This window comes from Anas acuta, chromosome 3, assembly GCF_963932015.1.
Source record: "Anas acuta chromosome 3, bAnaAcu1.1, whole genome shotgun sequence".
In the NCBI taxonomy this organism is placed as follows: domain Eukaryota; kingdom Metazoa; phylum Chordata; class Aves; order Anseriformes; family Anatidae; genus Anas; species Anas acuta.
In genome coordinates this window covers 15,079,149-15,095,975 of record NC_088981.1, presented here as the reverse complement: position 1 = coordinate 15,095,975, position 16,827 = coordinate 15,079,149, and the positions used below count along the sequence as shown (strand labels likewise).

Sequence of the window (16,827 nt, the reverse complement as noted above, 5' to 3'; positions counted from 1 at the left end):
AGGGAAAGTGTACTGATGGGTAAGTTCCAGCTTCATTAGGGCCAGAGGTGGATTAAAAAATGAAGACAGATGTGGTGAAGAGAAGGCCTCCTATTTACTACACACAGAGCTGCTTCCATATTATACGGTGAATAATTAGAGAATAAAATAAAAAACTTGTAGCAGATAGTTGATGTTTTGTCATTGTTGTTGTTTTTCCAAGTGATAAAGCTACTGTATTCTTCCCAGTGGCACATACTCAGCTGTCTGTCTGTATATTTCAGCCGTTATATTATATTATAATGGCTGAAATATACAGACATAATACAATATACAGACATAATATAATAATATTATATTATATAATATTATAATTGTTAATAACAGGGTGATAAAAACCCAATGTCTGTTGACCTACATGGTATTAAACTGAACATTAGTAATTAGTAATTGATGTATACCTTGACAGTCAGCATTTCTCCTTTCTGACGGTTTACATGTATTATCAGGGAAAAGTTTTGACTAGAAATATTCTAACTTTACTGAATTAAATAAACCCTACTTTTTTCATATGTTCATGGAGAAACTGCAAACTCCCATTTGTCTTCTTTAATTTTAGCAAATAACAGGATCTTTTCCTGGCTACAGTAAAACTGAAGATTAATGAAGCATTTGAAGTCTTCATGAATAAAGATCATTCTGATGTAGAATAAGTCCTTCACTAAAACAGCCTATGATTCCATCCTCTCCTTTTGTGTGAGCATACTGCAACTAACAAGACTATTTAACTGACAGTGAATATACAATTGAATTCTGAGGTTCAAAGAGAAACTAAATATTAGAAGACTGGGGACAGTCTTTAAATTAAATCCCTGTGTCCTAAGAAGCTGGTATCTTTCTTCTGTCTAACTTATAGCATTCTTATGGACTGATTTGGCCTCTGATTTTTAAAATTTTATGGATTAGATCACAATTTCTATTCTTTGTTTAATTTGTCGGCTTTGCATAGGCATTTTTCCCTTTATCATAGAACAAAATGAACAGCTACAGTTTTGCTGCACTAATGTGGGCAAATAATTTACAAAAATGTTTTGTCCAGCTTTAGTTGGCATAGCAAGCACTGTGTAGCATGGTAACCTCATTTCTGGAAGACCCCATACACTATTTAAAATGTGATATGGGATTCCCTGTTACATGAAAATGTTGAATGAATTAATTTTCTTGAAATTTAATTATACATAGCATTCAATATAAGTTACTCAAAACAAATGATCACAGCAAAATGTTGAATTTATTTGTGGAAGAGCTCGACAGAACTTTGAGAAAGATCGATAATTTTTGATGCGTGCTTTCATGCATGTTGGAGGTTTCTCTTTGAATGTTTCAGCTTTCATTTTAGGTTCCGACTTAAGCGAATGCTTTGCATGTTTTTCCAGTTAGTCCATAAGGAATTTTATGGCTTCATTTGGTGTTTTTGGGGACTCAGTGATGCATAATTTCATCTATGCAAGAAATATGATAAAATTATTCCTTGTAAAATAAAACTGAGTCTGCTGTTTTTGAAGGGATATGGTTTGGTGGGTACTGTTAGTGTTAGGTCAGAGGTTGGACTCGATGATCTTGAGGTCTCTTCCAACCTAGAAATTCTGTGATTCTGTGATTCTGTGATTCTGTGATTCTGTGACGTCTGATAATTTTCTTACATTACCACAGTAATTTCTCCATTATATGTGATTCATAGGCTTCAAGGCCAGAAGGGTTGTTTTTGATTATCTAGTCTTATTTCCTGAATAATACAAATTACAGGCTGTCAACATGAGAGACCTTCTTTTTAAGCAGTTTAGTGACTAAGATCCTAGGAAGTGTATTTTTAGTTTTTCTAAACCCTGCTCTTCCGACTTCGGTCTCAAGAGTACACCAGCTAGGTAGAGAAGTATAGGCACATTCTTGCCTCCCAAGGTGGGTAATTAGCATGACCTAGATATGTGTACATTTTTGAGAGTTATATGTAATTATTAAAAGATACAGAGCTTATACAAATCTTGTAGGTGTTCTGAAAAGGAAAATAATAGTTACACTTTTGTATTACTTCCATAAAAGCTCAATAAAAAACAGAACTTTTGAAAACTTGTTTCTTTAACACGGCTATCCATTTCAGGATCAATGCAAGGTACAAGTCTCACACCTAGTTTAGACCAATGAATAAAAATCAAATGCATGTATTTTCCTGGAAGAGAAAATAAATGAAACATAGTAGTGATTTATGGGTGGAGACATGGCAGTCATTTTTATTACATATTTTCATTATCAAAAACTTGAGATACTGGCATTTCTGAGAGGTAACGTATGAAGCATAGCAAAACTGAATGGTTTCAGGGCAATTTTATATCTGCATTTGCACATATATTCTGAATGCAGACGTGTGTATGTTAAATGTGCATATGCCATTAAAATTGTAGAGAAATTTGTCCTTTTAGAATTGGTGTTTTACTCTATGTATTCTGTGCTTCTTAATATTTTCAGTAGGAATAGAGGAATATATTTTCTTCACAGTTGTCTAAACAGCTCCTTTCTTTGTTCTGAAGGGATATGTAGCAGTAGACTAACAGTGAGGCTCAGGTGGCTCTATGTCAACGTTCAGAATATAGACTTGCCATCGATCTTTTTCTTAGTCTAATATATGATGTATGGACATATATGGATGTGTATCTCCTATACAGAGACATATGTAGGACAAAAGTCATAAAATTATGAGTTTCCAATTTTACCTTTGTTTCTCCAATCCTGCACTCAGGATTTATATGTTCTTTTATGAGGTCTGAATTTTCTTCCAAACCAGTTACAATAATGAACAGGATCCTTATTTGAATAATTTATTGCAGAGGACTATAGAGCCAAAAGACTGCTAAAGACACACACACAAAAATCAGTTCATGACTAAAACAGACACAGCAGTGTTTGAAGGTTCATAATGATGTAAGCACCTTCACGTACCCCCAAAATTTATAGTCTGCACAAGTATTCAGGTGAAATGAGAACACAACTTGTCCAACACTTGTACCACAGTGATCTGGGGATGTTCAGTTATGTAGATTAGAATTAAAATAGAATAAGAATTTTATGACCTCTCACATCATCCTTGTGGTGATGTAAATATTCACCAGTGTTACAGTTCAACATAATAACTCCTAAATAACTCTACTAAAATTGAAAACTATATGACTAGTCAGCAGCCACAGTTAATAATAATATCATACATCCATTTAAAACACATCTTTTCACAGTGAAAACAGCATTGCCAAAAAGGCATTTGGCTTTAAATTTAACTTACATGTTGTTTTGCACAGGTTAAATAGTAAAATCATAAGGATAGTCATTTAAGAAAATTGTATCTCATATGCTTGCAAAATTAGTTTACAATGGTGATTTGCCTGTAACTGAGCTTGATGATTTTCTGAAGATTCCTTAAGGACTAGTGCAAATACTAAGTATAGTACCTCATAATCCCAAATTCTTAAGCAAAGTCATTAACTGAAAATACCAAAGGACCAGCTCCTTGTATTACTAGCAAAATGCCTGCAATGCCCTTTTGAGAGGGAAAATGCTTATCTGGCACCTTTGCGATATAATCCAAGTTCTTCCTAATACATATATTCAGGGTCAATGAACAGGTAAATCAGGCAAATTATTTATAATTTTTAATCCTAGAAAGGTGTTGCTAACAAGTGAGAGTGGGCTTATATAATTACCAGTATAGCCTGTCAGAAATCATTCTGCTATGGTTTCTAGTTCCAATTCATAAGCACATTAATGGTCACAGGAGGAAATTTAATCTCTTTCTCTTTGGTTGTATACTCCTTCTGACAATGGGCTAACAATAGCTTGTGGTATTAAACACAGGCCAAATGAATGAGTAAGTATGGGCAATTACAATAAAAATTTACTGGCCTATACTCACTTACTGATAAATTTTGCTTTCTCAGTAGCCTATTCTCTGTCTAAATACATAAAGACAGATGAAAGGATTTAGACCCAGCATATTTTATTTCCTCACCATTCCTTTTCTGCCTGAAATCATACCTCACCCCCATCCCCAGTACCAATATAAAGAGCCTAGTCAAGTCAATGCTACAATGCCAACATCACAATTATCTGAGGTAGCCTCTCTACAGCATTAGGAGGTACCAGTGAGTCAGCCCAGACATTTCCCTTTCTTAGGAATAAAGGTCTACTTTAAGCAGGCAACAAGATGTACTGGAATCTCTAAATCACATTAACAAGTTACAGAAACAGACTTTAAATGCTGTGTGTGTACTCATCATAAAATTAGTGTGGGTATCAACAGCAAACAAATCTAGCTGATGTTACTTCTTTCAGTAGAGTAAATGATTCCAGTAAAGAGATTTAATTGCTTTTCTTTCCTCCTATGCCTGAAAGAAAAAGATATTTTGATATCAGGTTAGTATGTATGAAAATCATTAAAAGAATGATGAAAGTGCCACTTTGTAGCAAATTCCATGGTCCATTGTCCAGGCTCAATTCCTATGAAAGTTTTCTCCTTTGTGTTCCTGAATTTCCCAGTTCACTGCTCAGTTTCAATGTTCTACCGATACTTAATTGTTCTGGGTGGTCCCTGAAGTGAAGTTAGAAAGTTACCTTCAAGCAATTAAGAATGACAGGGTTATGGAAGGTTTGGAGTATCAGGAAAGACATATATAAGTGCAAATTATGTTGGTTAATTAAAAGATTTTAAAGGAGACTGGATAATTCAAATTTTCTTTTGTTTCTAAGTAGCTTGGTACACTGCCATAGAAATATAAAGCACCATAGAGTTAAGAGAGTGTGTTAAAAGTCTTGTGCACAGCACTGTTTCTTCACAGGAACAATTAACTCTGATGAGACTCTTTACGTATCTTTTTCAACTCTTTTATGGGGAGTCATTCTCAGTGGAAAGATATTGTTATGACGTACATTTAGAGAGAATAGTCCAAATTTTCACTTATATTACTACAGTTCTATGGAATTCTTAAACCTTCTTAATTCTCATTAAATTTAGCTTTTTTTTTTAGAGATTGTCATAGTTTTCTACTAAATTTAGTAAGTATAGATGTAGACAAATCATAGCCATTTTTGAAAATTCTTCTGCTTAGGGCTCTGGCCTCTTTCTCCTAGTGAAATTGATGAAACTCCACTGAGTGTGATTCTAACCTGATTAAATTCAATTGAGACTCCTGTAGGTGAGATGTGCTATCTCCAATTGCTTTTTGGTTTTTACTGAAATAATAGAAATTAGAATCTGTTCGGCTTAATTTGTATAGTTGTTATTTGACTAGTTGTTATTACTATATTGACTAGTTGTTATAACTATAGTTGTTATTTGCCAATGACTGAGTTTATCCCCATAGTGCAACCTAGAATAAAGCTGTAATCCTTAGTGTTACTCTAAAGATGTGTTTGGCTCCATAATGCTGTTAGATATTCAATAAAGGTATAAAGAAGGAGGTTCCAGGATATGCTACAGAATACCAAGGAATCTTGGATACAACTTGGATACAACTCTGAAATCTCTATATCACTGGAGATACATATGAAATTTGTATCAAACTCCCATGGAATTTGTGTGATAAGATACAGACTGCTGCAGCTTTTAATTCTTATTTGCTAGTGTAACAGATAAATATCGCTTTAAAAAAAAAAAATAAAAATAAATGCTTCCTTTAGCAAGAAATGCCTAGTTTTCCTATTGCATCATTGCTTACCTGCTTGAAAATACTGAAAAAGATTTTTATTTTTTTTTAACCGTACAGAGTAACAGTTTGCTGTCTCTCATCTTCAGTAAATCCCCACCTACTTTTTGGCCTGAAAGATTTATCTTTCATCTTGAAAGAGCTTTAATATTATTTTTAAAGGTTCTCTGACAACAGAGAATGTACCCAGAGATGGGTACATCTTCTCATGAAATCTATGCTCATAAATTGAACAGTGCTGAGGAAGCAGAAAATCTTTACTATCTTATACTACAATGTTTTCTGGACCCAGCAAAAGATCAACGCTTTTGGAAATAAACCATTTTCCTTACATAAAATCCATTGTTTCACATTTATTGTCATTCCTCTGAATTCACAGAACGCTTATGATATATATGTATATGAATGTAAATGATACCTGATAATTTTGAGTGACATTGGAATGGCTCAGAATATGGAACTATGGAAAGGTGCTAGAACTCATGGCATGGCTTGGACATTATCATGTGGTGACACAGCAGAAAAATCACTTTGTTAAAATAAATGTGTTCCTCTTTCTTCAAATAGTTTTCTTGATATCTACAGCAGGTCCTTACAATTTATCTTTATACTGCCGACCACGGATAAGCTATCTCAGATATAAATTTGGGCATATGCGTCTCAAGACAGAATTGTCTCTCATTCATACATCTCATTTCTACTCCTGACATTGCTTATTTTCTTAAGCCACAGTCTTTAGACAGAAAATTTCTTACATAGTAATGTTCTGCTGCATTTTTCTCCCTATGGAACATTAATTGATCACATTTCAACATAAATGTGAATATGCAGCTCAAAACATAATATTCTACATTTGTGAAATATCACACAGTGAAATGCGAGTCAATTATTTGCTTTAATGCATCACAACCTTTAAATACACAAATATTTCACCCTCCTCATTAAAATATTTGAAGTATAGTTCATTATGATATTGAAAGAATGTTTGCAGAAATTAACCATCAAAATGGACAGATAATGTAAGTATCTATTGGATCAGATGTGTGTGGTTATAGGTGCATGTATTAAAATCAAGAAGTGAATTACAATACTTTTTGCAAACAGCAGTCACTATTTAAATATATTTATGAAGATCTTTTAAGAAAAAAAAAAAGGTCATGATAAAACAGGAATGATGTATAGTTACTGCTCCATGGAATATTTTGAAAAACTTTATGATTAAAGTTCCTTAATTTCTCTAAAAAGAAATATTTATTAAAAAAAAAAAAAAGTATTTTTTATGCAGAATATTTCTAAAATTCTTGTGCTGATCATTTTGTAAATTATATGAGACTGTCGTTATGTTTGGGACCTGTTAAATATTTAATTGGACCTGAGGATAAATTTTTAAACATCATTGATCTGTTCTATTTTATCAGTAGAAACAACTATGAGATTGAGCTGAACAATATAGGTTATTCGTGCTTCTAATAGAATATGACTTTGAAATAATCTCAGTTATCCAAGCTTAGCAACCTTATTCTGTCTAAACCCCGTAAATTATCTCACTTCAAATCTAGCAGTGAGCTTTTCAAATAAATTGCCCTCACCTAGAATATATTATGATGTGAAGAACAGAGAGTCAAGGAAGTCCTAAGTCCATGTTTTACTCTATCCAAGAAAAAGACGGATACACTTAAGAACACATGCAACCGAGTCCATGTCAACTGGGCAGCAAGAGAAAAATAATATGCCATGCTAGAGCTCAGTGCTGTACCAAGGCATTTACATGGCTTCTGGACTGTTGGTGGCTCAGGTCAAGGAAGGCTGGAGGATGCATGACTCTCAGACCCACTTTGGAACAGCACAGAGAAAAACAGATGAGGATAGGCTGCTCAACAATCCTATTAATTTCAGAGAGCACAAGAAGTCGAAACTGTCTTAGTTCTTTACAAACAATAAAAATGAAAGTCATCATAACAAGGTGAACTAGTGGTGGTATGTATTCAGTTAATGAGTGAATTCCACTTAATATGATTTTAGAGGAGGTATTAGGGTTGCAAAAAACAAGCACTATGCCATGATCTGTAAAAATTGCTTAGCTATAACATGTAACTTTAATACTCACAATTGTTCAAAGGTTTATTCATATTATTTTAATTTTTCACTGCCTTATTTTTCTATTTGTCAACTGCATTATGGGATGGATAATCAATAAAATTCTGCTCTTTCATAGCCAGTTGAGTCACTCTGCTTTTACATATAATGTATGATAATTTGTGCAAATGCAAACGTCCCATTTTTGGCAAGGAAGTTGACATAAATATTGACATTCCAAGGTCTTTCTTAAGCATGTATATGAAGTATACCAAATACCAACACATCAAAAGCCTGTAATCTAACACAATAAATTTCAGTTGCAATATCAATCTTTCAGTTGAAACATTTATTGCTCAGCGAGATATCATTTAATAGCTTGTTATGGACCTGAGTAACACGCATATGATTTAAAACCACATATAGTATCTAAAGTAATAGAAGAAAATCTGAACATGATGTTTAGTTATAGAATAAGTGTATATAGTCAAAAAAAAAAGTGTATATAATCAAAAGTAGGTTATTTGCATAGAAATAAACTATAGGTAAAAATATGTATAAGCTTAAGAGGATTGCAATAAAAAAGGAAGCAATACACATCACTTTATATTGTAGAATTATAAAACCCTTTCCTTGTATATCAAAAGAAAATGTAAAGGAAGAGAAGAATAGAACATATTGGGGGAAAAAATAAAGAAATTGAGCATTTTATGTTAGTTGCAATATAATCTTAGTTCTACTGCTATTCATCACAAAATCTGGGAGGTACTCAACTCTAGATGAGGTAAGGCCTGTATGTGGAAATGACAGTTTTATCAGACTACCTACAGAAGCTGGAGAAGGCAGACAAAATTTCTGTTGGCAAAACATTTGTTTGGGCTCAAATTCAAGGTTTTCTTTGAATTCCAACAATTGTTTTAAGTAACATATTCAACCAGTTTAATAAAAAATGCGAATGTCATTTATAAGCATTGCCTTGCACATGTTTTTCCACCACGCTAGCTGCAACAACTCTACTGCTGAATTTGTAACCAGATAGGTAGTTTCCAGGAAAAAAAAAAACAAAACAAAAGCTCCAACATCTGAACAGATACAATGTTTATCAGAACTTAAATGAATGTCACTAAAACTAAAGTTTGTGGCTCTTCCTAGCATAGGCACAGGCTATATAATGGGTCAGGTAAAATAGGTTTCATACAGCTCTAGAGTTATAAGGGAAACTCCTACATGTGTTCCTTGTTTTATACTGCTTTATGTCACCTGGTTCTGTACATAGATCAAGTTATATATCCTTAAGTACTGACAGATACCTCAGCACAGTGACATCTCCCCAACTCCATTTCTTCCTTTCTATAAGGGGCCACGACAGCTTTGTTAGTATTGACGTTGCTTTAATAAAAACTTTGTCAGGAAATTACCTGGAGTATCTCAGGAGATATTTGCAACTAAATGGCAAACAGCAGGTGCATCCACTGAGATAGTACTGGATTTTGTACTACTTGTCTGCCTCTCCTCTCCTCTCCTTCCGCTATCAACATCAGGACCCTGGCCTGTCACTGTTCTGTCCTTGAGGTATCTCATTCTGAAGTTACATTGATTTAAGAAATGGGTGGTGGTTCAGCCATTTACACACTTCTTAACAAATTATGTAGTAGATCTTTTTGAAGTTGTTATTATTATTATTATTATTATTATTATTATTATTATTATTATTATTATTATTATTAATAATAATTTATTCTTTGTGGTATAATCACTCAGAATCCTGTCATCTCTTTTGTAACTGACATTAGCTACCTCTTAAGGAACTGAAATTGTAATGAAAGATTGAAACAGATGTGAAAGAACTCAACCTAAAGCTCCCTTATTGTCCCTTCTTACCTTTCCAACAACCTCCTACTTAGTTATAAAGTCATGTGTTATAAATGTGTGTTATCACAGCTGTTTCAAGGTCACATGCTTCAATAGTGGATATTAGTGTAGCTACTACATAGTCATCAAAATGGGACCATTTTCCTTTCACTGAGGATATGATGTATATAGGTATTTACGTATATAACCTCCTGAAACAGAGGTTATAGGTAAACAGTGTTTGTATACATATAAACCCCGTCCATCCATTTGAACAAACACACCATTATATAAACAGAGGAAGTATTGTGATTATCAAAAAATAGTAATCAGTATTTCCATTTAAAAGGGTGAAACAGTAAAAAAAGTACAATGTGAAAAGAAAAGTGTACTAGAATGATTAGATGAGTGGTGTTTAAATTATGTCATATGGCATATCTTTAAATGTTAAATGTAACTAGTATATCCAAGGTCATTTTTTATCAATATAATTATTAATCCTTTTACAACAAAGATATAAATGTCTAACTATTGCACAATAATTGTGGTGTTTTTGTTTTCTTGTGTTGTTTTTTGTTGTTGTTGTTGTTTTGTTTTGTTTTGGCTAAAATCTGCTTTCCACATTAACCATCAATCATAATGTATTTTCATAATACTTATGTGCTTTCATCTTTTTATAAAATAAAATTTAAAAAAAGATCACTGTTGGACGTATTACATAATTTATTCCATGTATAGAATAAACCAGAAAGAAAAATCAATAATAACAAAAGTGATCGATAATATTAAGGTTCCATTAAAGACTGTATTTATATGAATAAAAAATGTCATTTTAAGGTAACTCCACCTAAGACATATACCATTATGGAATAAAGTAGCCATAATAAGCAATAAGGAAGTCATACATAAAAGGTACAGTTAAGAAAAACACAGCAAAGATCAACCAACAAATGAGACAATTCTGCAAGACAAAGAAATCAGTAGGCCATTTTTTTATTCTACTTGCTTAAAACTTTTCCTAAACAAGAAAATTTATATGTCTAGAACACTCATAACCCTTTACATATTATCCTAGTGATAGTATGTAGTCACTCAAGAGAATCTCATATGAAGAAGAATGAGACACTAAAGGATTGTAATCACAGGCTTGCATCATATGCACCTTCTAGGTTCAGAAACACTGAATCAGCCACAACAGCGAGGGACCTGGAAGCTTGTTTCTAGTTTAACTAGTTAGCAAAGTACTACTGATTTACATTACTTTCTGATTTATACCAAGAGTAGGCACAGCCTGACAAAGGCTTAGGACGAACAGAACCTTATAATTCATCTGTACCACAGATTTAATTACATTTAATGACCATCTACTTATCATAAGAACGTATGTATGTAATGTCTGTGAATGAGTATCCTTATAGCAAACCTGATGTTTATTTATACAGGAAAAGTCTTGACCACACGTTCCCTGCAGGAGTTAGAAAGTAAACATGGCTGGTATTTTTCACATAAGAAAAAAAAAAAAGTGAAAAAAATATTAAATATAACCCACATTTCTCTTAGGTGTTCATTCTCCATCACTCCTTTGTCCAATTCTTGTCTTAGACAGACTCAAAGTGATTAATTTACAAAGAAAATCTCAGGGTAAAGTGATCAGCTGATAGCAGAGACTTGCTGAAAACAGTTCTATTCAGATTTAAAACTTACATCAAGTTGTGGACGGATTATCTCCAGAGAGTTGCTGTTGAACACCATCAAGTTTTTTTTTTTGTGTGTTTTTTTTTTTTTTTTTCTTTTCTGTGCCTGGTGGTTTAGACTATTATTTTTTGAAAACAGAAAAATGCATACCTCAAAAAGTGGTTGTTATTTCATCCTGAATGCTTTCTATAACTGTAGTCTCCTTTATCACTGCTACATCTCTACATCTCTCACAAAAACAGGACACAAACTTTAAATAAGTCAGCCTATACTTTAGATAGGACACTTCTCCTTACCTCAATATCCCTGAATTATTTACTTAAAAAATATACCTACCTCATGTTACCAGTACAAAAAGATTTACATTTATTAGCATTACTTAAACATACATTAAGAATACTGATGGCATTAAAAAATAAAGAAAATCATGTAATACCTTTACTTTTACCTATGGATTTGGTGAAATGGTTCCATGAAGAAAGCATTTCCAGACAAAAAGAGAATAAGAAGAGGAGAGAAACAACAGTAAGAGTCATGAGTTTTATGTAAATGCAATAATATCTAAACATGAAACGAGACAAAGTATAAGTGTCTGTAGACAAATGGAGATGCAATCAATGTCATATTAGGGATTCAGTTTATTTTTTTTTCCAATCATGTACATGCAGCGAAACATAGAAATAACTCATGCTTTGATAAAAAGGAGTGATACAATATTAACATGGACAATGGGTTAGGAGAAGAAAAACACTGATTTCTTTAGGTGGCAAAATTGTACAGTTAGCATTCCAAAAGCTAGGAGCAGGTGCTTTCTGCACGTTTCCAATCAGCCATGCATTAATGTAAATGTACTCTTCAATGCGTACAATGTGACAAGCTCAGTATCTTCTTTCAGGAACTATCTGGAGTGCTCTTGCGCTTCATTTATCTTTCATAAAATCACCCATAATTGCATTTTCTGATAAATACATGAAATTTTCTAAAACACCTTCTTATTTCTCTCACCTCTTTTCAGTTATTATATTGCGAGAGGGGGAGTTGAGGAGGCAGGAAGGACAAAAGCTTACGGAGCAAACAAAAGAAAAAAATAAGGAAGGATGTGACTAAAACCACATGTTTAACATGTTTATTTGCAGCCAAAGACAGCTTTCAAGCATTTGCCCATCATTTGCAGTGATGGTTTCAAAGCAGCTACAGAACAAGAAGAAACAATGAAAGCAGAGTGGAAAAGGAACAGAGCCCATACCTTGGTCGCCCATCATCAGGTGCGCCAGACCTTGAAGGAAAACAAGAGCACAGTCAGCAATGAACAAGGGAGCATGGGAAGGTGGTGTTGTCACAGTGACAAAAATGTTTTGTGACAGGCATCTGTTTCCTATGAGATGTCTGTATCACAGACGGAAATCAAAGAGCATTTTTCAGCCACTGGTTGGAATGCTTTGGGCTAAGAGTCATAGAACTGCAATTCAAACACTGGGTAGTGTTTTGTTGTGCATTTCTTCTGTGCAGTAGTTGGGAAGCCAGAAAATAATAGAATGCTTTCAAATCCAACCAATTCCTTTAATATTCCATCTGTCTTTATTCTATTTTGATTACACTGCTTTGAATACTTGGCTGGGAGGACTTCCTGTCCTCTAGTTGCGCAATTATGTTAAAAACCTGGAGAAGTGTAAACCTGAAAAATGGGCTGGGTCTGATCTTTTTCCCCTCATAAAAATGAGCATTTCAGGTAATTAAACAAAATTTCTTTATCACATCGAAATGATAATGCAAGGGATGTCTCCTTATTTGTGTGAAAAGTGAGAGTACAATTAATATATTCCAGAGGAGGCAAATTATTATATAGGCAATATAAAATACAAAGCCATAAAGTAAATTTATGTGACAATTTAAGACTACTTCATAAATTCCTGAGAAATAGATTTTGTGTTATATTTGTGTTATGAGATCAAATCCAATCATACCAGTATAGGTTTAGTGACATTTCAAAATGGATGTTCATAACAGTAATCACTCAAGCAGGACCAAATTTAGTTAAACTTTAACCAAAAATATTCAGCTTTTTTTTGTTGTTTGTTTTTTCTAATTGCACATTAATAAAATGATACTTATATTCTTACTGAGAATAATGTGTTGTAGAGAGAACATTTTTGTAGAAATAGGATTTTTCACATTTTACATCTGGTTTAACAGGTTTATTCTTCTTAGCTGTTTTAGGATCCATTTTAGAAGTTCTTAATTGCTTGTGTTAAATGTGCTTCTCTTCTCCAACAACTATAAAAAATGATGCATTATTTTCTTATTTGCAATTAATTAAAGATAATTCACACAAAGAAGGTGTGCAATAAAATATCTTGCTCTTTATTGGAAAGCAGACTTCCTAGAGAGTTCCTGTGATTTCTAATTCACAAAGAAAATTAGGCGCACAAATGACTCATAGTACTTGGGGGTAGTTCAAAGAAGATACTCCTGGCTGCAATCAGTCTTAAAGGATTCATATCTCGTCAGTTCAAAATCTCAAGTGTTGTTTCATAGGCTAACAATGGTTTTACTGAGTTAGAGTTTTTTAATGTCACCCTTCCCGGATGATAGTTAAACTGAAAGGTCTGGTGTGCCCTATCTCTTGAACAATAGATTCAGTTTCCAAAGACACTGCACTGCAGCTGTCAGGATGATCTGAGGCTTAAACCAGTGATGGGAGCTAAACAGAGTGAGAGCTAAGTGTGATGCTGAAGGGATGCCTACATAAGCATTACTTGGAAAGTATCACACAGCTGTTCTGTTCTGCACAATATTAGTTAATAGAAATGTGTCCACACGTGTTTTTTCTGTTTCTGCAACTGAGACACACACTGAAAATACAAACCGTAAAGACCCACAGTCCAACTTTATTCTTTCAGTGTTGCACATCACAGCTTGGTCCGTTGATGCATGACCTTCTGGAAATAATAGTCTCTTCACCTGGTTATTTAATTTGTCTATTGGCACAAAACTTTTTTGTACAGATAACTATAATAAAAAGTTTCAGACATTTGACTTGACCTTAACTGTAGTCAAGAAATGGAAAGTGAAACTAGTTGAATGTTAGAACATTGCTTTCTTTATCAAAATTGTATAAATTAGATTCAATTACTGTATTTTTGTGAGCTCTTTCAGCTCTTAGAAGGTGTGACAGAAATCACTGTCATGTCTCCTAGGGGAAGACAAAGAGGGTAATCTCTTCCTAGCTTGCATTTAAATATAACTTTTATAGTTATAAGGACTTAAATGAAAAGACTAGCTTCTGGAGATTGTCACTGCCTGATATCTACTCTTTTTAGCAATATGATATGTGAGCTTGGTCAGTTGTAAATACATAATTTTTATACAATTTGAAAAACATAAATGGCAATTTATTTATTTTTTAAAGCCTCTTGAAAACATAGAAAGCACTTGAATTTTAAGAGCCAAATGAATGTAAAAAAAAAAAAAAAGACTGCTCAAAGCAAACATCCATCAATTAAAAAATTTAGTACTAGCTCTCAAGACATTGCATTTTGCTTTACACTGTATGTTACTTATTTGTGAAGGAGTAAAGTCACTTATACTTACTTGTAAAGTGAACATAACAATACTTACCTTACTTTATATTTTTGCAATCTGTGGATGAAGGCTACGGAAGTGTGAAGAATTGCTATTACTGTACCTGTACAATCCACAGAGGGCTTCAAAATGATACAAATAAATCTACCATGACAACAACCACTGCTAGATTTCCAATATGATTGTGTGCTTATAATAGAGAAAACCACTATGGATAGTTATAGAAAGATCTAGCCTTAATGAGCCACATATAGGCATGCTATACATTAAAAGTATTCATTTGTGCACCGTTACTTCATAAGCAGAATGATAAAAGTCTTTTCTTTGTGAATTAGGAATTCAAGATTTAGTAGGAATACCTCTTGTATGCATGTATGATCCATTCCATTTTTATACTGAATTTGGCACCAAAAGGTCAAAGTTAAGGGGCACGGGGGAAAACAGCATGAAGATAGTCTATTTTCATAACCTTGTGTTTGAGTTCCATGCAGAGCACAGGCCAAAGAAAAATTTAAACATGGTAAACTTGCGGTGAACATATTCAACCCTAGCACAATTTTAGTAATATGAATAAAATATATCTTTTTCACACCAGCAAATTTATGAATATTAAATCCTTCTCTTTTCTTATGTAGCCTAATTCAGGGAGATGCACAGATTTCACAGAATTCAAAGATGAAAAGTGATAGCTCACTTTTCAGATAGTTCTGCTTTGGATACACTTTCCATGGTTCCACTCTTTAGATAAGCATCTTTTGCAAATTTAATGCATGCATTAGTATCTAGACCTGTGTTGGAATACATTTAAAGGAGCAGTTTTAAGAATTAGATTCAGGTAACTTCTGGATTAACTATTATCCAGGGTTTATCTTGTACTGTTGTACATAAAAGAATATGTGAAATTAAATTTAACTTCCTTATCTAGTTGTACTGATCCTAATTCACATTTGAGTCTCATGTTGACACCATTAAGAATTTCATGCATATGTCAAATGTAAAATTAAGTACTTATTTCTATGTTTTTATGTTTCTAAGTTAGAATTCCTATCCCAATATTGTTGAATATATTTTAATTTCACAATGAAGAGAAAATTGTACAGATACATATGTGCTTGACAGTGCACAATTAAAGCATTGTAACAGTTTAAATTTTCTCTCTCCTACTCCATGTATTTAAATAAAATTGCATATCATGTATGTACTAAATCTCACTTTGTCTTTGAATACAGTTGCATAGAGAAATATAGTACTGATACTTCCAGTTGTTTCAAGAAAATTGCCAGTGAACTGCAGTGGCCCAAAGAGCCTTGAATCCTGAATAAACTCAGGCCCCACAGTGTCTTACTGCAGGACCCTAGGTCAAAGACATATCAGGGCAGTCACTTTGCATACGTGCTAGCTTACAAAGTTCTTTATTAGAAAAAAAAAAAAAAAAGTGTTTAAACTATCCAAATAAATAAACAAATAGAAATTATTATACAGTTTAAATCCATCAAACCATTTTTGAAATATTTGTTTATGCAGTATGCAAAGACTTTGCCCAGAGCAGATTTTTAAAGTACTTGTACTTTAAACAGCACCTGCACCTTTTGGCTTATATGCAAAAGGACAGTATTGATTCCTAGCAAAAACTGATCTGTGTGCCATCACAACCATGAAATATAGTCACTCAGATATTTTACCAGCCAATAGACATACTTACCAATATTCAGGCTAGTTGATGTTGTGTTTTAGTTTCCACTGCCCTGTGACATACTGTCTTAAAGGACCTTGCTTACATACCAACATTATTATTAAAATCACATGCCTCTTCTGGTACAAATTCCAAAAGGCAGAGTACATTATGTTGAAAAGTTAGACAGATAAACTTTTTTCCTAAAACTTTGTGCTGTAAAGG

The 16,827-nt window shown here is 33.3% G+C and overlaps 1 protein-coding gene across 34 annotated transcripts in view; it reads right to left on the bottom strand.

Annotated features, from left to right (window-relative positions):
• NRXN1 (neurexin 1) overlaps positions 1 to 16,827 on the bottom strand; it is a 703,785-nt gene that overhangs the window by 616,313 nt on the left and 70,645 nt on the right. For 22 of the 34 annotated variants that reach the window (XM_068675787.1, XM_068675785.1, XM_068675788.1 and 19 more), the window contains 2 exons: positions 12,595 to 12,624; positions 11,785 to 11,796 (listed from right to left, as the gene is read on the bottom strand). The exons of 6 other annotated variants lie outside the window; for them this stretch is intronic. In XM_068675787.1, the coding sequence (XP_068531888.1) occupies positions 11,785 to 11,796; positions 12,595 to 12,624 (42 nt within the window). The remainder of the gene's footprint in view (positions 1 to 11,784; positions 11,797 to 12,594; positions 12,625 to 16,827) is intronic. 6 more of the 34 variants (XM_068675789.1, XM_068675799.1, XM_068675803.1 and 3 more) reach the window with 1 other exon arrangement.